Here is a 24,632-nt window from a genome sequence, read left to right on the forward strand (position 1 = left end):
GGCAGCTCCCACTTGGCGCTGGTGATTATAGTATTTGCGTGTCTTTATTGTAAAGTGATGCTGAAGGCTCCCATGTGAACATCCTTTTGTTTGACGACAGAAATGATGGACAGAATTATTTTCTTCTAAGAAAATCCTCTCAGAGCTCTAAAGATCAAGACATTGGTGGAACCTCCCTACAGAGGGGATTTGCATGATACGCCGTGCCTTGATTGAAGGTCCCTCTGGTGCTGTGCAAATCAGAGTTCCCAGCATCTGATGGTCACAGAACTATCCATACTAAACTCTTTTTCCTTCTGGCATTAAGTTCAATAAATGGAATTTTAATGAATACCTTGTGGAGTGTGAGTGCCTTTCTCTCTGGAATCAATAGCCCAATGTTTATTATTTCAGGACTTAGACCTGCCTATTTAACTGTAAGCTGCAAACCCTGAACGCTAGCTGAATAAGTGCAAATCTCAGAACCCAGATGGTTGTTGGGGCTTTACAACTTACGGCTGAGGTTAGATTTTAAAACCTATGCCCTGAGCAGTAAACATGTAAGCTGCAAATCCTGACCGATAAATACCGACTCCCACAAAATTTAACAAGAAAACCACAACACCTGAGTGAAAAATGCTCAGTAAGAAATTCTAAACAAAAAACTGCACAAGAAAACCTCCAAACCGTCAGTCTTACACAAGAAAAAACAAAGCACATGCAAACAGGAAAACAGTACAGAGAAGCCAAGGAATGTCTGCCCACAGCTTAAAACACTTCCCCTTCATTTGTGAGAGCAGCAGAACTGTAAGACACATCACAAACACTTTACAGTTGCTGTTTATAAGCTTGGTTTTAGCCACCGTTCAAATGTGACCACAGGCAAAAAGCGATACATAGGGTTGTACTAAGCTGCACTTCCACTGAACCTACCTGCCACGCTGTGAGCACTAATTCACGTGCAGTACTGACAAACGTGTTATCCAGGTTATCCAGAAGACGGCAGAGTGTCCAAAACACTACAGACGGGGAAATACGATGTAAACTAGACATGTTTTTAGCCTATTAAACCACATTGTGAGCATTTCTAGTCCAACCTACCTAACCGCTCAGGCACCCGTCTGTCTTCAGCCTTTGGCAGATGGTAGTCCTCAGGGAAACCACAGCGCAGACAGACACTGCAATGTTAGAACTGTTTGTCTTGGTGTGAAAAAACACGTAACACATAAAAGGGGGAACAAGCAGTCCTCTCACCTATTCACTTTCTTATTCAACACAGGCAAGAGAAGGAAAGCTAAGACCTCTCAGACTCTCAAGCAACCATCCACCGCCGTGCCCGAGAGCACTGCCTACTCAGCGCGCTGCCACCAGAAACACCCCTCTCATTCACCCGTGAGCAAGGAAGCCAGCCTGCACACCAGCCCTCTGTCTCCCACACCCCGCCTGCGCTGCTTTGCTTAGCACTGCTCTAGCCCTTCTCCGACAGAAACATCAGGCACACAACACCCATGGCACCTGAATCTTTTGGTCTCCAACCATTTGGAAAGCAGCATCTAAAACTCCAAGCACTAGAGAGACAAAGCTAATGTGAAACAGAATGCAGCCAGGACAATGAGAGAAGCAAGGTTTCACTTCCACAGGCTGCCTAACACAGCCTATGGAAGTCAAACAGACCCTGCTAGAAAGCCCCGTGACTCAATGGTGTGTCCGAAGGCTGAATGAAGTGCAAGCTGCTGCTGCAGAGAGGTGGAAGAGGAGCAGAAAGAGGCTGATGCAAGGAAGATACCTGTTTACACAAAGGCAGATCCAACAGGAAATCGGGCTCCGTGCCAGTGTCACGTTCATGAGAGAAGCTGCACCACGTGACAGCCCCGTCTGGGCACAGTCGAGCAAGAGGCAATGACAGCCTATGTGGACGACAACCCGCGCACTAATGCGGAGGACAGACGATAACAGCAACTCCAGACTACCCTGCTACGGGCACCTGCCCTAACACCCGAGTACTCAGAGACTCTGATCTCCTTCTTCCTGACACCTTCCCCACGAACCTCTTGACTATCAACCACACCCTCCCCATAGCATTTTGGCTTACTGGTGCTCCCCCAGTGCACATCGACAGCCCCATGCCCCAGCAACAAAAATCTCTGTCATTAGTCAGAATGAGGCAGATCAACAGCACCTTCCATTCACTGCTGATCGACTCCACTGAGCCCCCAGTAGCCCTTGGCACCTCAAAGGCCTGACAAAACACAAATAATGCCAGACCTTCAGCTTGATAGAGGAACAGGCACCCAGAAAGGGGATGGGGAGGAGAAGAAGAAGAAAAGAGGCATGGGGAGACAGAGGAATGGAAAGAGGGACTCAGGGAGTCTTTGAGGAGTGTTTGAGGGTCAGCAGGAGCTTTGAGGAAGGGTTTGGGAGCATTTGGGGGCTGCTGGCAGCTTTGGGGCAGCATCTGGGAGTCTGGGGCAGGGTTTAGGGATATGCGGGATCTGTAAGGCCCCTGCAATCTGCCATTGCAGATCCATTGCAAGTAGCAGGGGAAACAACAGCGCAGCACGACACCTGTGCCAGTCAGTATCGGCATCCAGTAGCGCCGATGGCTGCAGTTTCTCTCTAGCGGCATAACTTCCTCAGCCAGAGCTTTCTGGGGGAGGCATAGTAAAGTCCATCACCCCCATGGCTCCTGCAACGCTGACAGCCACACATACAGCAGCTGAGGTTCTGGCACCCACGTGCACACAGCACCTCAACCAGGGCAGTCCTCCCTCCCCCGCCAACTCTAGCCACCTCTTTTCCTGCCTCGCTCTACCCTGCAAGGGCATTTCAGATGCCCTCTCAAACTGTCGCTCCAAACCCCCCAACCACTCAACCCTGCCCCAACATGACCACTGAGCCCTAAAAGACCTGATAAGTGCAAAATTACCTGCTCCTCTTCTTCAAGAGCACTGTGGATGGAGTAAAGCACCAGGCACTCTGGATGGCCTTGAAGCCTGGGGCAAGTTTCTTGTGCTAAGGGCCCTGGATGTGACAGTAATGACTCCAGAATTGCAGAACGGTTGAGGTGGGAAGGGACCTCTTGTAGCTCATCCGGCCCAACCCCTCCCTGCTCAAGCAGGGCCACCTACCGCCAGCTGCCCAGGACTGTGTCCACATGGCTTTTGAATATCTCCAAGGTGGAAGACTCCACAACCTCTCTGGGCAACCTCTGCCAGTGCTCTGTCATCCGCACAGTAAAAAAAGTGTTTCCTGATGTTCAGAAGGAACCTCCTGTGTTTCCGTTTCTGCCAGCTGCCTCTTGTCCTGTCACAGGGAACCACTGAAAACAGCCTGGCTCCATGTTCTTTGCACCCTCCCTTCAGGTATTTATATACATCAATAAGATATCCCATTCCCCCCTCCCTCACTCCACCCCCCACCCCCCCACCCAAGCTCTCTTAGGCTTTTCTCAGGTGAGAGATGCTCCAGTTCCTTTGTCACCTCAGTGGTCCTTCACTGGACTCTCTCCAGTATGTCCGTGCCTCTCTTGTACTGGGGAGCCCAAAAGACCTCCTGTACTACCGACGACAGCCCAGATACCCCTCCCACCCCAAAATTCCCTGACACAGGGAAGAAGCCCCAGATAACCGGAGTAAGCAAATGGCCCCCAAAGAACTGATAAATGCACTAGAGATGCCAGCACAACTTCTGAATCCCTGGAAAAGCAACCAAGATAAAAAAATGTGGCTCCGCAGGCCCCACAATAGCTCTGAGAACACTTAGGAAAATCCCCAGAAGTAATGGGTGTGGCCCTAGAGAACCTCCCCCAAAGAGACACAGCGTCGACAGGCCCACCTCCCAGCATCTAGAGCGCTAGGAACGTCCGCCTCCTACAGCAGATCACAGTAGTGGCACTGAGGAGCTTTTGTGCTCATCCTAAATAAGCAATAGCATAACATTCTTCAATTAGCCCTAACAGGACTATCTGGTATTGATCAAATATGTACTGTCCATCCTGAGACGTGCTATGTTAAAAAAAAAAAAAAACAAACAAAAAACTCAAACAAACAAAAACCCCGTACACAAGTGTCTATCTCTGCTACAGACCTGTTTGAATCACTGCCATACAGCAGTATAATCAATATGCAGATTTCCAAGGCACCTTAAATTTTTCAGTTACCTTCATTAACAGCAACTTGTAGTTCTGAAGAGAGAGGGTAATGGTATGAATCACGCTGCAGGAGCAAGTGCGTGCCTAGTCTGTGCCGCAGCGTTAGAACACACGATCGGGGCGGCATTAATAAGCTGTTTTCACAGCGATTCCGCTCACAGTTTCTTCATCTCTCTTGCTTTTTGCACTCCATGCCAACGTTGCATTCGAGTACCTGGTTGCAAACTTTGCCATTCCAGGGAAAGCACTAAGAAATCTATCAATAAATGATGTTCCTGCTTAAGCCTTTTACAACAGAACTCCTGCGGTTGCTCCAGCTCTTGGAGAACTTTTATGTTAAAATTCAAAACATCAAGAGAAGTCTAAAAAAACCACACAACTGCACAACAACATTTAAACAAAAGAAGAAAGTCAAGCGATTCTGGGAGAAAGTGAGGGAATTTAGTTTCTACTTTGTTCCATTTATACAAATTAAGAACTGAAATTCTTAAATATTTAAAGCATGAAAACAGAAGTGAACTATTATCAATGAACAAAGACATCTTTGACAATTCACCTTTTAATAGAAAGTACTTAAATTATATTTTTAAAACGATGCTGAGAACAGCTCAGCTGTAAATTTGTAATCTGATAAGCATCTCGCAGGATTTCTCATGTTTTGTTTTTGCGGTGTAAGAAACTCAGAAAAAAACTCCTTCCCTTATGGAAAAACAGCAGACAGGAAGATAGCTAAACTCATCGGCCAAGGATTTTCAAATTACCTATATGCTGCACAGTAGACAAATACTCAACTGTCTACACCCCCCTACCCCCCCACTCCCGATCTCTCAAAAATAATGTCTCAGTGCTTTGGATTAAATGATGACCAACTGAATTGATTTTGTCGTCTTGGCAACACTAAATCCAAGGACAGATCTCTTTGCTCTTTTTCTGAATCCACCAGCTGATAGCCAAGCATGTTTATAGCACCTTTGCAAACTTCCTGTATTTTCTTAATTTTCTGGAAGGAAAGAACATTTCTCCAGGCCTGTGAAACACTAACTGCATCTCGAGATGTGATTTTGAAGGCTTCTTTTTTTTTTCCTGGTCCCTGTCCATGTGTGATATTATAGATCCAGCTTTTGAGCACGGGGGTCAAACTAAGCTCTGCAAATTGATACATTTCTGAGATTTCTGATAATGGATCTCTGACCAGATCTTCAAAACGGATCATTAAATAGCGATCTTTAAGGAAACTAGGTGGTTTTAGAGTAGCTGTTTCATAAATCTGAACATGACTTCTACAAATCTCTTGCATTACTTTGTATTTGCTGTCTTCCACTTTAGTGCCATTGGTACTCAAAACAATTCCATTGTCACGGGCTAACGCTTTGACCGATTGCTCCCGTGACTTGACAACTGCCCTGGGGTCACGGACCAAGTGAATAATTTTGAGATTCAGGGATGGATCAGTGAGAAGGGGGTAGAGGACCTTCAAGTCAAAGAATCGAACCTCCTTGATGACAACATGGCTGTAAGTTTTACAGGCTTCCTCCACCTTGCTGAACGGGTACCGTCCACAAAGAGTCTTGCATGCCATTTCACTGGTTATGTCAGTACGTTGAAAAGAGTCACAAGCAGGAGCTGAACACAGAGCCCGACTCACTGCCCACTGGAAAAGATCGGATAAGTTTCTTTTCCAAGGCATGTAAGCATCAAACACAGACATGTCACACAGAAAGACCGACCTGACTAGGTCCCGCACTGCCATGTGCAAGACCTTGGCACTGTTCTGGTACATTGTAACCCACACGTGCCACGCGGGCTCCATCAGGTAGAAGACGCTGGGGTGCTGGCTGAAAAGTTGACCGACAAAAGATGATCCCGACCGCCAAGAGGAGAGAATGAGGATGTGGACTTGAGATGGTTTCTCCTCAGACTGAGGCATGAAGCTACTGTACCGGGCATACATGAAGAGTAAGAATCCAGTCTGAACCGTAACAAAAAGTATAACGATTGTGCTAGGAATCCGAATCCTTGCCATTCTCACCGAGGAAAAGCAATTAAAAAAGCTGAAAAAGAGAAGGAAAATGCTGGTGAAACATTGCTCCTGTGGCACAACAATAATAATAAAACTTACACAATACAAACTCTTGCATTAGTAAAACCTTTCTCTGAAAATATGCATGTATGTATTTGGCGCTATTTGCTTCCTTAATCAGTGGCACTGGGAGACGATCATCTGCAGATGACAGCTGTCTGAAACTTAAAGAAAATAACGCATAGCAGCAAGATCACAGCAGAAATAAGTTTGGAGTAAATGTTGGATGCTGAAGGAAACCTTGGGTTGATGCAGCTCTACTGTTAGAGAAAAAAAAAATAAATCTACAAAATACACAAAGCCCTCAACTTGAACTCTGGTAAATACTGCCGAGGGGGAAAAAAAAAACAAACAAAACCAACCCCCACCTTTCTGAATTGCTCCTTTTCAATCTAACATTACAAGGGCTTCTGTCCCTTCAAAGGAGTAGACGAGAACATCAGTAACTGTGGTTACTGAAATAAAAATAATCTTCTTATCTAATCCGAGCACCGTACCCTGTAGCGACAGTAGGGCGCCACACCGATGATGCCTGTGCACAACCCTCTATCTTCCAAATTGCAGGAGATGGGTAAAAACTCACAACCTGAAGCTGCATCTGGTCACACATGTTAAAATGAAAAAGCAGCTGATGTGTGTCTTCGGGCTGGAGCGCATATACCCTGTGACTGAATACCCTGAGCTTTCATTTAAGGAATTATCCATTTCTGAGTTATAATTAGTATGCATGTAACTCCTAGAAAAATTTAGGCATGTCGACCCCAAGTGGATTTGTGTTTTACTTTGAAGTCAAAGTTCAAGCCACATGCATGCCTCAACTTTTTACTAGAGGTTTTTGGCACTTACCCCTTTGTGCTCTCACTTTTGCAGACTCCACTTGTAAGCAGTGTTAGCAGGCATGGTATTAGGAAAATAAGAATCCTCCTGTATGAAGATCATCTCGAGAGTTTTACATATAAGCATTTGCTATCTAGCTGCATTTAGACATTTTTTCTTCTTGTTACTGTGAAAGGTACATATATCAACACATTCTGGATTCTTGAAAGTAAACCAGGCAGACTAGCGAATATAAATGCATACTCATTTGACAAAATAAATGCATTAAGGTTTAGTGCTAGCCTAATGAAACATGAAAAAGACTATTAATTAGTACCAAAAGCTGAAATAAATGGTCAAATGAAAGAGATAGCAGAAACGGACAGTTTTGGCTCCTTTGACTGCCTAAATGTCTCTTCACAATATAAAGACATGCGTTCTATCTTAAATGAACACAGTTTTTGCTACTAAACTTTTGTTTGTAAGACAAGAAAACCAGCAGACATATGAGCCGAGTAGGAAAAAGGAGTCAATAAAAGCATCTGCCTTCGGTATCATACAGTATCTTGTAAGGAGAGCAAGGCAAATGAGTAAGGTACTCGCTTGCAGAAGTTCTTCCCCCAAAGTACCACCTCTTGCTTGTAAGATACAGAATCATAGAATCACTTAGGTTGGAAAAGACCTTTTAAGATCATCAAGTCCAACTGTAAGCCTAACACTGTCAAGTTCACCACTAAACCATGTCTCTTAGCGCTACAGCTACGCATCTTTTAAATACTTCCAGGGATGGTGACTCAACCACTTCCCTAGGCAGCTTGTTCCAATGCTCGATAGCCCTTTTGGTGAAGAAATTTTTCCTAACATCCAATATAAACCTCCCCTGGAGCAATCTGAGGGTGTTTCTTCCCATCCTGTCACTTGTTACTTGGGAGAAGAGACCAACTCCCAGTTGGCTACAACCTCCTTTCAGGTAGCTGTAGAGAGCGATCAGGTCTCCCCTCAGCCTCCTTTTCTCCAGATTAAACAAGCCCAGTTCCCTCAGCTGCTCCTCACAGGACTTGTTCTCTAGACCCTTCACCAGCTGCGTCGCTCTTCTTTGGACACAAAGTTCTGTATACTCTTTACATCTGCTCTATACCAACTCAGCAAAAAATGCCTTTTTACTGTTTTTTTCTGTTTCCTACTTCACCATACAACCTGTTTCTGTAGCTTAGCAACAGCATTTATTTATCTCTCAAACTCTGGTTATCAATGAGTTTTTAGTGGTTGTGCTGCCCACTGAGGGAACCACATTCTCATCAACTCTGTGCAAGTATCCATGACGTATGACTGCAATAGAGCCTTCTAGGATGAAACCCATGGCCCCTAAGCCTCTCTTGCATAGTCCCAATGCTTATCAGACACTCTGCCAAGCCGTTTCAGTCTGCTAGACTAGAAAGCTACCCGCTCGTTTTTCTTCACCTAGCTCTTTAGTGTTGAAACAACTCGCAGCACAGCACAGACCAGCACTGGAGCTGGAAGAAGGTAGGGAACGAAAAGGCATAGAAAGGAAAGAGAGCGGGGGAGCCTCAGACCATGGCTGTCAACAGAATGCAGCTTGAGCCATGCACACAGGTCTTTAAATTAATCAGTATTATACCTTTTGGCCATCTACTGTGTAATCATGTCACAAAATCATTTACATGGATTTTTTCAGGTGGAGTCATTCTACACCTCCCCTATGATCGATCACTCAAGCCTACTGGGTCACTGTTCACATTACAGAAGCATGTAGCTAACTGCCAACCTTAGAAAATACACATAAACAGTGAAAAGGATAAACCCACACAACTTCTGTGAAACAAACTGAAAAAAACCCACCCAAATCTTTCTCATCAAGCTGCTACAATTCTTTTGTCATTTCCAAGTAGTGATTAAAGGACCCTGGTTTGTCTCACAGAATCACAGAACGATTGAGGTTGGCAGGCACCTCGTATAGGTCATATGGTCCATCTGCTCAAGCAGGGCCACCTACGGCCAGCTGCCCAGGACCGCGTCCAGATGGCTTTTGAATATCACCAAGGTGGGAAACTCCACAACCTCTCTGAGCAACCTGTGCCAGTGCTCCATCACCTGCACAGTAAAAAAGTGTTTCCTGATGTTCAGAGGGAACCTCTCGTGTTTCCATTTGCGCCAGCTGCCTCTTGCCCCATCACTGGGAAGCACTGGAAACAGCCTGGCTTCATGTTCTTTGCACCCTCCCTTCAGGTATTTATAAAAATTGATAAGGCCTCCCAGTATCAGCTACTCCTCCCAGTTTCCTATCATCAGCAAGCTTGCTGAGGGTACGCTCTTCCCCATAATCCAGATCATTAATGAAGATGTTGAACAGGACTGGACCTAGTATGGACCCCTGGGGTACACCGCTAGTTACTGGCCTTCCAGTAGACTTCGTTCCACTGACTGCCACCCTGCAGGCCTGGCCTTCAGCCAGTTTTCAATCCACCTCACTGTCCGCTCATCCAGTCCATACTTCACCAGCTTCTCCACACAGTAACCTTTATTGTTTTCACTTCAAGACGCCTTTTTTTTTTTTCCAATAGCAAAATGGGACAAAAAATGTGTAGGTAGATTTCCATATTCCTATCTGAAAGGATAGTAACAAAATAACAAATGTAACAGTGTTCATCAATAAACTTATTTTTCAGGTCCAGCTTCATAAGCACATTCAAAGCCACAAAAAGAGCATACTTTTTTACAAGACACAGATGTCAATATATTCACTCAAATCGCTACTAATACAGACAGACAGACAAGCATGGAAAAAGTAGCCCAGTCTCCCCTTTTTGCTCTGGACAGCAAACAAATATGCCACCAATTTTTTGGCAGTGGAATGGGGGGAGGGGTGTCTGTGGACCAAATGGACTGTGAGTTGGCCTTTGTATTTTGATGCACAATCATTATGAAAGCTGAAGAATGACTGGTGTAGTCTGGTCTATAAACTGATACCCTGGCACTGCACTAAACCATGAAATGTTAACTATGAAATTATTTGGCCCTTGGCATAGCTCCAAGATCTCCGGATTGGATCCCAACAAGTCCTGACTCTATATGGGATCAATGACTTTAAGAGCATCGTGCTAATTTGCCCACAATAATTCTTCAAGACAATACAGCATAATACAGTAAGGCGTGAAGATCAAGCACAAGGACAGTCAACGACTTCCGTAAAAGGAATACTGAAGCGACTATCACTGCTCAGCCTGGAAGAGGGGCTCCCTGGACAGGGAAGTCACAACTGGCCTCGACAGAGCAACTGCAAAAACGTTCTCTCACAGCTGCTCAAAACAGGAAAATTGGGAGAACTCAATTAAATGACCACTCACGACAAAACCTTTTTGTACACCGCATCATAAATATGTGACACTCTGCCTCAAAATGCTGTGGCAGCAAGACCATACAAGAGTTCAACAAACAATTACATCAATTGAAAGTAATTAGCGGAAGGACGAATGCAAGGACTATTAAATGCAAAGATGAGGCTACAGCCAGTGGCTTAGCAATTCTCTACACTGTAGATGGCCCGAGGTATACGCCTGCATCTGGGAGGTATACTAGGAGAAATCACATTTCCTGTATTATTTAACTTTTTCCCTAGCAATCCACTACTTGCTACTGTCGTGCACGAGAGCAGACAGATAAAAACCTTTGGTTTAATTCAGCATGGCCATTCTTCATAGATAAAATCTGCCTTGTTCAAATACTGAATTTTCGCATACTATGGCACCAGAAGCACCTACAATTTTCTCTATGCGGTGAGGATTATCAGCAATCCAGTAGCCTGCACTGACGCTTCGCCACACAGAGGTGATGAAAGAATCTAAGCAAAAGTTGAAGAGTAGTTGCATTTGCTAGTTCAAGTTTTCCTGAAACAGATTCTATGCCTGAAAGCTAGCCAGCCGTAAATACCTCAAATCTTTCTTGTCTGCAAAATGTTAGCCATTTTCTGCACTAAGACTGCATTCTGCAGCTGCTCACAGTCTAACCCATCGCATAGCTTTAAGAGACTCAATGATGCTTTTTAAAGAATTAATGTTTCTCCTCTAGCTATGCAGAACTGCTGCTCCACTCTAATCAAGATCACTCTGCAGAAATGCAAACACTAACTGTTCTTTATACCTTATTGGCAAGGGTGGGGAAATGAGGAATAAAAACATCTAGATGTCAAACCAAAAGCCAGGTTTTTTTAAATTCGCATCTGCCTTGACTGCCTCCTGGATCTCTCCTCGCTCCAATTCCCACCCAAGTACTGTCGCAGACAATACGGTGACGATGAAAAACCAGCTAACATGAGTATTAGTCCATAATTTGTGTCTGAAGTAGTCTGCCCACCATAAGCACTACAGATAATACATTAAATGACTGTAGCTAAAGTATTTCCCTATTCTTCAGTATGATATAAGCTATGATATACACTGCAAGAAAAAGTGTGATATCACAGTAAAGCACTAAGTAGATACTCATTTTCAGTATTTAAGATTCATCTTCTACCCTTTTGGGAAAGCTGGGATGTATCTAAGGAATATACACACACAGAGACACCACAAAGAAATGAATAATTACACAGCAAAATGCAGCATCTTTAAGAGTATTCTATCAGGCAGTTTCCAGTGCGTGAGGCCAAACACACATCCAGTTTACTGGATTTTCTCTGTAAACAGTGCCTTTTATTTCTGCATTTTTCATATTGGGCACATGTAATTCTATTTGCATTTTACCCTTTTACCATTTGCAATTGCATTCTGCAGTAAGGTGCTTACAGCCCGGGTTAAACTTACATCCCTTTAATGTGCCCAACAAGCTCTTTCACGATTTTTGACAAATGGTAGCTGAGGCAGAAAGCAGCTCTTGAATACCCTGAAGAATCACTGTCTCATAGTTACTGAATATATATATAGACACACATATATATTTATAAATATATTGAAGAGATTACATTATATCGCTGCCTTAATTGTGCGGGACAGGACCTTGTGACACCCAAGCACAACTACAGGCTGGGCAGAGTGTGGATTGAGAGCAGCCCTTCGGGGGGTGTTGGTTGATGAAAAGCTCAACGTGAGCCGATAACGTGCGCTTGCAGCCCAGAAAGCCAACCGTATCCTGGGCTGCATCAAAAGAAGCGTGACCAGCAGGTCAAGGGAGGGGATTCTCCCGCTCTACTCTGTTCTCATGAGACCCCACCCAGAGTACTGTGTTCAGCTCTGGAGCCCCCAACGTAAGGAGGACACGAACCTGTTGGAGCGAGTCCAGAGGAGGCCACAAAGATGATCAGAGGGCTGGAGCACCTCTGCTATGAAGACAGGCTGAGAGAGTTGGGGTTGTTCAGCCTGGGGAAGAGAAGGCTCCGGGTGAGACCACATAGCAGCCTTCCGGTACCTAAAGGGGCCTACAAGAAAGCTGGAGAGTGACTGTTTACAAGGGCATGTAGCGACAGGACGAGAGGTAATGGTTTTAAACTGAAGGAGGGTAGATTTAGATTAGATATTAGGAAGAAATTCTTTACTGTGAGGGTGGTGAGGTACTGGAACAGGTTGCCCAGAGAAGTTGTGGATGCCCCCTCCCTGACAGCGTTCAAGGCCAGGTTGGATGGGGCTTTGGGCAACGTGGTCTAGTGGGGGGTGTGCCTGCCCCTGGCAGGGGGGTTGGAACTAGATGATCCTTAAGGTCCCCTCCAACCCAAACCATTCTATGATTCTATACAGGCTGCCCCTTCTGATCATCTGTTTTTTCCATTGCAAGACTCGGCAGAGGGTGCTGTTAGGCAAGCTCGCTCTTTCAGCGCAGAAAGGCAATATGCCAAAACTTCGTCAGTTACTAGGTGAAACACTAGTCTGTGACTTGCTCTGCATTGCTTCGCCTCTCCTTTCGCCAGTGCCACCCTCCTCTGCCTAAGCTCCCCTCAGGAGAGCTAAAAGGGGCTTGTTCCTGCCTCCTTTCTTCCTTCTTTGCTTCACAGCACTGCTTCCTTGTGGCTGCACCTGCCTGACTAGAGCAGGCCTACTGACTAAAAACACGGGGCGGGGGGGAAGGGAGAAGCACCAGAGGGGCCAGATGTCACAGCATTACTGCCACTTCAGCTACCACCTCAGTGACAAAACCCTCTAGCAAGCACCTCCTCATCGACTCATGAAATCAGACTGAGGGACATCAAGTTGCAGCACAGAGCACTCCAACACCTCTTGCATCGCTCAGCTGAGACGTCTAAAGTATTGCAGTACTTGGTGGTATCACAATACGTGCTTTTGTACATAATGAATACTGCTAAGCATAAATTATTTTAATAGCAGGTACAATGTTATTCCTTTTCTGTGATGGTAGCATTACTTCTTTGGTGATACTATTTCTTCAGGAAGAACTCTGGCAAACAGCAGAATAATCAAAAATCTAATACTAACAAATTCTCGAGGCAGAATCATCTCTTCACAAGCCAATGCAAATGTTCATAATGCGATCTGAAAAGCATCTGCACATACGGTTTAGCTGACAGTCAGGAGTCAAGCTCTGTCACTGGGCTTGTCTGCTAATGGCTACTAACGGAAACAAGATTCTGGACTAGATGAACCTTGTGTCTGCCTCAATAACTACTCTTACATATTGTGCAAAGGAAATTAATTATACAAACTGGCCAACAGAGCAATGATTTTCTTCATCACTTAAACTGGCTCTGAGGGAATGCTGAGCTGCAGGGCCACTAGCATCTGCCATTGCTTGCCAAGAGACAAGATATATTACAGAAAGCTATCCTGTTTTATAAGGCAGGGTAAAAATACAGTGAGTGGTAGTATTGATCCCAGCTAGCTTGTTTTCTAAACAGAGCACTTTTCAGACCCAGAATGCTAGAAAAAAATAGAGAAGGAGGAAAGAAATAAATTGTGCAGTGAATGATCATTCTTGCTTTCAGGGACTTTTTTTTGTTTGTCACATAAGACAAGTAATGTTGGAATCGAGTCATCAGATCTTTGCAGGTCAGCACTGAAAGGAGCACAATCACTCAGTAAACTTCCTTTCAGTACAGAAGTCAACCTGAAAAGACCTAGTAAATTAATAAAAATTAACTTTGTAGCAAAAAAAAAAAAAAAAAAAGACTCTCCTATTACACTGCTTATTTTTTCCTGGGATACTAAAAAACTGTAGAAAAAGAGTAACTCGCATTAGAGCTGTAAAGAAACATGGGGTCTCTGAACTTGGGACAAAAGGCTGGGATGAAAGACTCCCTCAGAACACACAGGTCTGGGTCTGTTACGGGAAGACTGAAAAATCTGGCTGGAATAAAGCAAAACAACTGAGTGAAGAATTACAAGTACCCACTCCCGTAAAAGGATTTCTGAGCAACCAAATCTTAGCTGTCTTTGTCAAAGTCTTCCCCTGCCATTTTGCATCTGAGAAAATTTCCAGCACACTTTCATTTAAAAGTTTATGTTTCGCTTTTAAAAGCGAAAGTTGTTATAGATTACACAGAAATTACTTCAACTTCCAGAAAATGCAAAAATACACATTCAATTAATTTCCCAGATTGATCTCTTCCACTAAAAATGAATACCTAATGCTGTATTATGTGCTCAGTCTTTTCCTGACCAAAAATTATTTTGTCCTGTATGCTTGTCATACACTAAATGCTGACTTTCAGAGCAATCATATGAGCTGAATATAAGTATCAATTGTGTACTTATAATTCACCAAAACACCTCAGTACTGACTATGAAAAGATTGATAATGGTAAATGTCATCATGCATTTTATAGAATTAATAGTAAAATGTTTCTGCATGGCATGATAAACGGAGCAAAGATCACATGAAGGTCTACTATACTTTATGGAAAAGTTTACTTACTACATACTTCACCTATAAGACATCGCACCAATGCAACCACCACCAGAATGGCTTATAAGATTCTATCATTAGAAACATAGTTTGCTGCTCAAAAAAGTGAAACCCAGGACCATGACAAAGCTAGTCCAAGAAAAATGCACAACAATATTACTAGTAATTTGTGCTATAAATGGCCCAGCTGACAAAACGTCACTTTCCAGTGTTCCTCCACAGCTAGAAACAACACATCTTCACAAGGCAAAAGCTTACCGTATCACCAACAATATGCAGATTGGTCTTTGAATGGGGAAAGAAAAAGTTGGTTTGGAGGGTGCCTTCTCTAACCACTGGTACTTCCAAAAGAGTTAAAAAGTCTTTCCAATAGCTGATCATTGCTAAGTATTTGGAATAATTAATAAGCCTGCTTAATTTTTAATACAACAGTGAAACTGCAACAGAAATAATAAAAGTCCAGTAAATGTACTGTAATCAGACATTTTGAATTCTGACATTGTATTAGCATTTCAGCTGATAGTGTTAATTTGGCTTTTGAAAATGTATTTCCTTTTACAACCTAGTGGAAAATAAGATTGGAAGAGTTGCTTCCAGGTAATGCTTAAATACTTGACAATACAACGAAACATGCCATAGATTCCATGATCGTCCATAAAAATTATTTAAAATAAAGCTACTGGGCGCTTTTTCTTTATATTGTTTTGAGTTAAAGTTGTCCAGCCTGAACAAATGGCAGTGTTGAGGCATAGCCCTATTTCTCCACGCAAGGCAGCTGAAGATCACAAAGTGTTTTCAGCTACTAGAATTACCCGTGTTCAAGAAATGAGGTCTGCTCAATTGCAACATTGGTTAGGAATTTTTACTATTTTTAAGGATGGCAAAACTGGGGTGGCAAAGAGTCATTCACAGTGACTGGATGCTATTCATTTATTTGAGACTTTGCCTGCACTGGTACAACAGTGTCCTCAAATTCAGTCTGAAGATGAATGGGCCAAGGTCTGCCCTCTCTGCCCCACTGGAGCAACTGCTGCAACTACAAAAAACCGACAAATTCTTTGGTCCAGTATGTCACTTTCACCTAGAAACAGAGGCTGGATACAGTAGGAAAGTGGGGAGAGATTTCCCGGAATGACGGGAAATGTTCTCTAAAGCACCTGATTCCATCTAACAGCAGCAAACAAAACCACCTTAATCCGAATCAGCCATGTTCTGGGGCGGGTGGGGGGCGGTGGTGGTGGAAAAAAGGCAGAGTTTCAACAGCTTTACCTCTGTCCACTGACTACACCTCAAGCAACACCCAGCTCGGGACTGTGCGACATCGGCACCGCGGCGCCGCGACTCCACGGCTCCCGCCGCACCGGGTATTACCGCTACTTCACCAGCACAAGTAGGGGAGTGTGCGAACGGTTTAAAAACACCCCCTAAAAGGTAGCGCAAGTGATTACAAACACCGTTGTTAGATACCGAAAAAAAGGTCTGTCATCGCCCAGCTCGCCGACCGGGACGATTTGCCCTGTGGGACACCCCCCTACCCCGGCCTGCCCGTACCTTCCCGCTGCCTCCCAGCACCGCCACGGATCCGAGCTGCCTACGGAGACAATGAGCCGCTTTCAGACGTGGCCGAGGCGCCGGGGCAGCGGGAGGAGCCCGGGAAGGAGCCGATCCGCCCCGCACCCGGAGCATCCCCGAGCAAAGGCGGCGCAGCCTGGCAGGGGCGGCCCGCCCGCGCCGCCCCGCCCAGCACCCGGCCACTCGAGTAGGACCAGCAGACGGCGGAAAGCCTTCTGCAAACGGCCCCGCCCACGGCTCGGGTGCTGCACCGCGGGCGGACATCGCCCGGCCCGTAGGGTCCCAGCAGCCTCACCGAAGCCGTCCCGTTGCAGCGTCGCCTGCCCGCTGCATCTCCCAGCGGCCTACGCCATCCGGCACGCGCCCAGCGCCGCCCCACGGCCTCTCCTCCGCGGCCCTCCCCAGCGCCTCGGGCCCGCCCGCCGCGCCGCTGCCTCCCCCTCCGGCAGGCCTCACGGCCCGCCCCCGGCCCCGCCGCATCCTGCCTACGTCGTGCAAGGGGTAACTAAAAGGACCTACCCCCACAAACAGGCTGCTTGGCTAGTTAACAAATAAACATAGGGGTGGTTTCTTTCGTCCCAGCATCACCCCTTAAAAAACTCCTGAAGCATGGCTCTCGCATGTCCACATTCCCTCTTTCATTTATACACAGGACTTTTAACCAGCTACTTACTTCTTCTTCCTCTTACAGAGCCACTTACAGACACCTGATTAATCCTAACATGCCTCTGCATCCTCATCAATGAGCAGCATTTAGATTGCTGTCTGGCATATGTGTACACAGAAGATCCACGTAGTAGCACTGTGGTGGATTGCAGTGGTATTTTTACTTTTTATTTTCTGTTGCTTAGCAAGCTAAAGGAAGTGTCCTTACAGAGAGCCTTCCAAAAAAGACTCCTCCTTCCTACACCTCCTTTAATGCTAGTTGCAGTGGCTTCTCAGGCTGTAGCAGTAAACTGAAGTACAAGGAAAAAATACCTTGTCTGTCAATTTACTGCCACAGCCATAAAATCCTACCTACCTTTTTTCTCTTGGTTGGTTACTTACAGAAGTAGAATGCCTCTCCAAGCTTGAAAATAGGAGTCAGAAATATGAACCAAGAACTATGGTCAGTATAAAGGTGATCCAGGAAGTTACCATAACAGAGGTATCACAAACAGGGTTTGGGTTTTTTTTCCCCCTGCTATAGTCACATATGCCTTTACTGCTCCTTCTACACTGCATTCGCTTGCTAGTCCCAGCTGTGAAACACAACTCTTTTCAAAAGAAATGGAGGGATTGCTTCAGGTCATACTAAACCATTACACGCCACCTGCAAGCAATTAACTCTTTGATTTCCTCCTATTTAAGTTAAATAGTTGTCCTCTTAAATTACTGTAGAGGATTTTTTCCAGCTTTCTTCTAAAGGAAAATAGAATGTAAGGAAAATTTTCTCTGTATTTCCTAAACCAGACCTATTCACCACTTTTTCTCTCACATGCATTCACTGAACTGTTGCTCTGAGCAGCATCATTTGTTAATGTGGAAGGATACAATAGGAGAGAAAAGCGAGATAGGGTTTCCCAGTATTCTTGTTGTTTTCTGACATTGCCCTCTTTCATGTTCAAGTTGCTACCTTAAACGGGCTTCTGTTCAGCTTAGAGGAATGTCAGGCATGCCATTTTTATGGGAGTGCAACAGCTCAAACCCCTAAAATGGGAGTTCTGTGGTCTCTGCAGAGCTTTCTATCCCTTGCTTATGCCCACACTAATGCTTGTGCAGAGACATATCAAGTTCATTCAGGGAACTGACTTGTCTGAAAGAGTGAGTATATTTGGTAAAGATGATCTTCACCATAATGAACTCCCTGGATTAATTCATGCAGTCACACAAGCACTATCACCACTGCAAAAGAGAAGAGCTGGGACTACAGCAGACTGGATGTACATCAGCTTGAGGTATGGGGGAAACAAGCTCACCGGCCCCTTCATTTATCTTGTGTAGTGCCTAGAAACACTAAAAAACAGTAGACGGTTGCTTTGACTCTGTGCACTCTGATACGAAGCCAATTATCAGTGGTCCTAGACAGCCAGGTACAAACTTCAAAGAGCAAACTGGAAATTTCAACCCAAAATATATAGATGTATAAATAGCAAATGCTCCTTGCAATAATTTACAGTTCACAAGTACATACGTAAGTTTCAAAAGCACAAAAGTTTGCTGAATAACCAAGACAGAGCTCCCCACATTAATGTTTCACTTGCATTGAAGGATAGACTGGAGTCCATCCAGAGTGTAAAAATTGGGAGAAATGCAAGCTTGTCTGCCATAAAAAGTAAGTCCAGAAAGAGAAAATAAATAATCTTCCCTACCACTTTCCCTCCTGCTAATCCAGAATGAGGGACATAGTCTTTCAGTGCTCACCAGGTGATTATAATTGATATAATTTTTATCTGCTCTAAGTTATCATTTAAGTTCTGAAAGTAATTACTCACTTGCCTTGGAACTCTGAAGCTTCTCTGATAGTTTTTTTTTGTTCATTTTCTTTAATTAAATACCAGGCTTCTCTGTTTTACTGTCCTCTATTAACAATTAATGGTTTAGTGCTACAGTTACAATGCCAATAGTAAATGATTGTGAAAACCTTGCAGACACTATCGCCCACAACCCAGTTTCTCACATCAACCTTGAATTTATCCATCATCCAATAACTAAATTGGTGAGCATGTATAACCACAGTTACAGAAGTGTGGCTCTGACCTTAACTCATGCATACATTTTTTTTCCACATTCCTTCCTTTTCCTATCATAGTGCGCAAATGCACGTACAAAAGCTCTTGACGGAACTCTAACTCAGCAGTGAATTAATTTACCAGACAGTAAAAATGGCTTATGTTGTTACTGTTAGCATATTATTTTCAGTCTTCAAGGTTTAGCAAAATTAAGATCATGCAAAAGCAGTCTCACTGCTTTCTAATGGTTTTGGAAGTGTGTTCTCCTTGCAAAAAATAACTAGGTTCTTTAACTGTCAAAAATATTAAAATTTCCAGTCCCAAAGCAGTGTTCCCAGAGAAATAGATAAATGAACATGCATTTAAAAAGGAAGCACGAACAGAGCATACTTGGAACATACTTAGAAAGTTCTGATCTTCCAAAGTAAAAAGTGTATAGAGAATAAAAGCAGGTATCTATTTTTGAACCGCATTTCTTAAAAGTGTTCTCAGGCATCTCCTCAGGACAGGTGCTGTTTGTAGGACAGTACTGGAGACACTGGCAGAATGGGTGATATTGGAGTTGTAGTCAACACCTGATTCTGGAACACAAACATTTTAATCCTACCAAACACCCAGAGAAAGATAAAGAGAATGCTGACATACTGAATCCAGGCAAATTTAATAATTTCCCAAAATCCTGGCTGATATTTAAAGAAAGTCAAGGAGTGTTAATGAAGAAGCTTCTGATACTATTACTGCAATAATGAAACAAAGGAACTCTGAGGTAGACAGGCACAAAACTCATTAAGACATCAGTTTGTGTGGCAAATGCGAAGCCTTTGAGCCATGGAAACCCCTAGAAGCCTTTACCGTAGTTTGTAACAAAAGCTGCAGAGAATGTTTGTCCTAGAAGACATTTAAACCAATTCTGTGGAAAGTGCCTATTTCGTCCCTGACTCACCAGAAAGTAGTCATTGGTAATACTCAGGCAAGTAAACAAACTTCGTAAGAAGTGTGCTCCATACAGATTCCTTTAAACACAGGCTTGTTCTTGTCTGAGAAAATGAGTAAAGAACATAATGAATGAAGCATGGTGTTGTAGGAAAAAAAAAATTTCGGGTCTGTCAGCACGTTTAACAGATTCATCACATCCACTGCGGGGGTTATTATTTGGTGAGCTTACCTTGCATACAGATTTCTAATGAATTGCTTTAGAGCTTTAGGTCAAAGAACACAGTATCATGCTTTACTAATGGCATCCATGATAAATTGGGACGGCAGGTGCTGCACAAGCCAAGCAAGACTTACTAAGGGTATTCACTGTGAATAGCTAAGAAACTGCCTTAAAGGCCAGTTTAGCAATGCTGAAAAGCAACACAGGTTCCCAGTAGAGAAAGGCAAAAAGTGATTATGCAAGCAGAACCATCTGGAGGAACAAGCAAATACGTATTTGGTTAGCTCCAGAACTATAGCATTTGCTTAGCTAACAAAGGAAAAGTTTAGTAACAAGTCTAGAAGTAAACAGTTTTCATTTAGCCAATATATGAAGGCCCAAATCACGCAAGCTAGTTATGGCACAGTTTATGAAGTTTTCAAAGGATATGAGATAACTTCCACTGGGTAACGAATAGTGGCATTAATGATAAATGGTGTATCTGTTGCTCTTCCAGTCATCCAAACAGGGTTGGGATCTGAAAATACTGTTGTCACTAAAATGGGGAAAGGAAACATCCAGGTTAAGGGATGTTAAGGTTCAGTCTTAATACAGAACTCAAATCCTCACAGAACAGCTGCCAATATGCTAATTACTGCTGTCCTGTAATTTGCAGCTATACGTTCAGGCTTACCATTTCTATCCCAATATGCTGCAATGATGTTTGTTAGATCGTAGTCACTCGCAAAAGGACTTGTGCCATTCACCACAGACACCTGTTACAACAAGGAAATACTTGCATTATTTGTTCGCTCTTCAAGAAAGTAATTCTACCAAGTTTCTTACGCAAAGCATCCATGCCCTTGAAGGAATACACAGAAACATCAGACTGAACATCTTGGCAGAATAACCTCTTCCACCTTTCAGCCTAACAAGAAAACACCAGTTCCAAAGTTCTAGGGTCCACTCTGGGCAGGAGTACAAATAATTAGGGTGCCACTTATGGTACTGGAAGGAGAAGGGTGGGGCGAGTGGAATTGATGGGGAAGGAAAAAAAGTTTCCTCACATTGTATCTGGTATCCAGTCCACAATGGTTAAGTAATTGTCTCTGGTTCAATTTCAGGTCTCCATTCATATAGAGTTGAGACCCTGGCACAGGAGAAAAAAACTGAAGAAAAGCCATGCTCTGCATCACAAGTGTTGACATTCTCTGAAATGGTGAACATGAGAAAAGAGAATTTAGCAAGGGGGATGACACAACACGCTTTTCTACCTCTTTGTATGTACAGATTTTCTGCATGGATTTGATTTCTTTCTGACTCTCAAGTTTCAGAACATCACGTTAGTCTAAACAAGGGAATACCAAATAAGAAATATGAATTACTTTAAGTGAACTACTTTAGTTATTAGTTAACTAACTTTATAAACCAAAGTTCCACCGGAAATTCAGTGAAGTCCGACAGTGGCAGAAAGATTTAACTTGCTATAACATGTGAAAAGCAGCAAGATCACTAAACACATTAATCAGAGACACACTTTAAAATACCCAGCAGTCAAAGCCAGCTAAGCACTCTTGCTCTGCAATAAAAAACCAAAGAAGTTCCATAGCCCTTATCAGCCACTCAATCTGAAGGAAAATCTTCACATTTACTGTAAAACAAAGGTGGTGTGAATATCGTAACTCTCTGCGATACTAATCACTGACCTAATACTTCAGCACAAGTTCAGGACTATCAGTCCTTTACTCTGGGTCTCATCGGTTTCAGAATGTTTTCTACACAACACAGCTATGCTTGCTAAGTTTGTCCATCTGCAATCAGCAAGAGTTTCTTGGATAAACTAAGCCTAATCTCCCTAGTAAAACAACTTCTTGTCTTTGTGGCTACATCCAACACAGCTCTAGACTATGGCTCCTTTCAGATACATGCATGGGTTCTCTGAGCACTAGTGTTTTACTCACTGCTTTAGTTAATAATTGCACTGCCACTTGAGATACAATGGCAGCAGAATTTTATTTTCCTGTCTCCCTATAAGACTTTCTTCCCCCTCCCAATTAAAAGACACAGAAGATCCTGGTAAATTATTACCATTGCTTGAAGAGCTGTTAAGTAAGCAAAACCTATGGAGTTTTAGGCTGCTGCAACAGCCTGCCCCTCCACCTCAGAAGACTAACTGGGTGGGTCAAGACACAGCAGTACGTAAGAATGCACATCCTTCTGCCTACTGCAAGGGTCTCAGTTATTTCCTGATGCCACCTACAGTGACAGCCACTGTTGTGCATCTCTGTCCTGTATGCTGCACTACAGCCCAAGAGAATGCACAGCTTAAAAAAAAAACCAAAACCAACAAAACATATGAAAATACACAACAGAGCTAGACTAGGAATGACCCAACAGAGCAGGAGAAAATTAAATATTTATTAGTAAAATAAAACTTTTAGATAGGAATTTCAGATGTGGAAAGGTTCTTTCATCCTTTGCATAACCACTACTGGAATATTACACTGGGTCTACGTGTCACAACAAATCAAATTCAAAATGCTCACATAAAGCTCGTAGGAAAAGAGTAGAATCAGCTGAACACCAACTACATGCTCCGTAGGTTGTAGCGGAAGTTCCAATTTAAAATGCAACTGATCCATTTTGCCATCTTGATTTTTGTCTTCTTCTCTAGTCTAAAAGAATCAATAAGATTTTTTTTTTTTTTCCAAAGATGGGAACTTCTGTTAAAAAGAAAACAAAAGGTAAAACCCCAGGGGATCTCCACAACTGCAGCACAGACATACTAAGGAAGCAAATAAACTGCATAATTAGGAAAGCAATAAAAAGCTGCTTGACTTTATAGGCACAAGACTAAAGACAAGCAAGAAGCCTGCAATTTTGTCTGTAATAAAATGTCTCATATGCCCCCCCCCCCAGGAACAGAAAGCTCATCAGACTCTTCAAGGTCTCTTCTGCCCTATGCCATTCCAACCATCTCCCCTGCATGCTACAAAGCTGGATCTTCTGTCCCTTCCTGTGTGAATGTGACTGATTGTCAGGCTTTTGCCTCTTGCCATTGCAGCCTGCCTCTTAACGGCCCCTGTATGCCAATTCCTGGTTGTGAGCCAAGGCCTGCTACACTTCAGTGCCACAAATGCCTGCTTCTTCAGCTATTTTCAAGCGTAACAGGACTCATGACAGAGGTAACGCAGAAAAATAACAGCCACTGTTGAATCCCAAAAGGAATAATGGCGGCAGGGCAGAGGCTATGTGCTTTAGAAAGGACATATCTGCTTTCAAAACCAGGGTCTATCTACCAACCCCTGCAAACTTCAGTTCATGATAAGCCGGGGGAGGAGGGGGTAACAACTAATTTGAGGAAAGTAAGCTGACGTGTTCATGCAAACCACCAGTGGCAGTCAGGGATCTGATGTAGTGGTGGACTTGGTAGTGTTAGGTTAATGGTTGGACTTGATCTTAAGGGTCTCTTCCAACCCAAATGATTCTATGACTCTGTAACGCTGAGAGGGAGTAACACTGGACTGGTTAAAAATCACTTGCCCTAAGCAAATTTTGCTGTAAGGCACGAGGTTATGCATGAAGGTGCTACAACTTGAAGGCAGCAGTGCACTTGAAGGCAGCAGCCCCACTCTAGCCCTGCTTCCCACCACCACTCCCGGGTTCACCCGGGCAGGCCTACCGACAGGAGTGGGACTCGCAGCCGGTCCTCCTGGAGCCTGTTGAACGCCGGGAACGTGCTCCATGCCAAGAAGCTGCCTGGACCGGGCCCGATGGTGGCCACGAAGAGCACCTCGTACCGGAACCGCACAGTGGGCTGCTCCAGGTACGTGCTCTGCTTCAGCCAGAAACCTGCGGGCAGAGATAGCGTGAGGCCTCAGGACCGCGCCGGGCCAGGCCGGGCCGCCTGGGGTCGAGCGGCGCTCACCGTGGCTCCGGTAGGCCACCAGCAGCGGCGGCACATAGGTGAGCACCGTGATGAGCAAAAGCGCCAGCGCCGCAGCGGAGCAGAGCCCGGCCCGGTAGCGCGTGTGGAGCGCGGGATGCGAGAATAGCTCCACGCCAGCCATCGCGAACCGCCCGCGCCCTCACCGTGGCAACCGCCGGACACCAGACTGACGGGACGCCGATCCTATCGGCACATCAGAGCGCCGAGAGGGAACGGGCGCGCCAGCCAATAAGCGTGTACCGCTACATTCCAGGACCGACGACTGCAGTCAGGCGGGAGAGCGCCCGGGAACGGCCGACGGAACGCCTGCTGTGGCAGCGGAGCCCATGATGCAGCTTCGAGTACCCCGGGAACGCCGCGGGCGGGACCCACGCGTG

At 44.4% G+C, this 24,632-nt stretch overlaps 2 protein-coding genes across 11 annotated transcripts; both read right to left on the reverse strand.

The window, feature by feature from the left end:
* Positions 1 to 4,548: 4,548 nt before the first annotated feature.
* Positions 4,549 to 20,207, reverse strand: LOC129212081 (carbohydrate sulfotransferase 5-like). Of its 9 annotated transcripts, none has more exons than XM_054840169.1 (3): positions 16,756 to 16,866; positions 7,056 to 7,133; positions 4,549 to 6,180 (listed from the first exon to the last, which is right to left on the reverse strand). In XM_054840169.1, exons 1-3 carry the CDS (start codon positions 16,791 to 16,793, stop codon positions 4,971 to 4,973), a joined length of 1,326 nt encoding a protein of 441 aa, XP_054696144.1. In that variant the 5' UTR covers positions 16,794 to 16,866; the 3' UTR covers positions 4,549 to 4,970. The 9 variants fall into 9 exon arrangements, with proteins under 9 accessions (XP_054696144.1, XP_054696150.1, XP_054696147.1 ...); XM_054840175.1 differs by having other exon boundaries at positions 7,056 to 7,212; positions 16,756 to 16,855; XM_054840172.1 differs by lacking the exon at positions 16,756 to 16,866 and adding an exon at positions 16,440 to 16,748.
* TMEM231 (transmembrane protein 231) lies at positions 16,951 to 24,392 on the reverse strand. Of its 2 annotated transcripts, XM_054840207.1 has the most exons (8): positions 24,235 to 24,392; positions 23,989 to 24,158; positions 22,853 to 22,981; positions 21,374 to 21,517; positions 21,001 to 21,082; positions 20,756 to 20,862; positions 20,337 to 20,363; positions 20,115 to 20,208 (listed from the first exon to the last, which is right to left on the reverse strand). In XM_054840207.1, the coding sequence occupies exons 1-7, from the start codon at positions 24,374 to 24,376 to the stop codon at positions 20,352 to 20,354; spliced, it is 786 nt and encodes a 261-aa protein (XP_054696182.1). In that variant the 5' UTR covers positions 24,377 to 24,392; the 3' UTR covers positions 20,115 to 20,208; positions 20,337 to 20,351. The 2 variants fall into 2 exon arrangements, with proteins under 2 accessions (XP_054696181.1, XP_054696182.1); XM_054840206.1 differs by lacking the exons at positions 20,115 to 20,208; positions 20,337 to 20,363 and adding an exon at positions 16,951 to 19,856 and having other exon boundaries at positions 20,752 to 20,862.
* Between the last annotated feature and the right edge of the window lie 240 nt (positions 24,393 to 24,632).

Source organism: Grus americana, chromosome 13, assembly GCF_028858705.1.
Source record: "Grus americana isolate bGruAme1 chromosome 13, bGruAme1.mat, whole genome shotgun sequence".
In the NCBI taxonomy this organism is placed as follows: Eukaryota; Metazoa; Chordata; class Aves; order Gruiformes; family Gruidae; genus Grus; species Grus americana.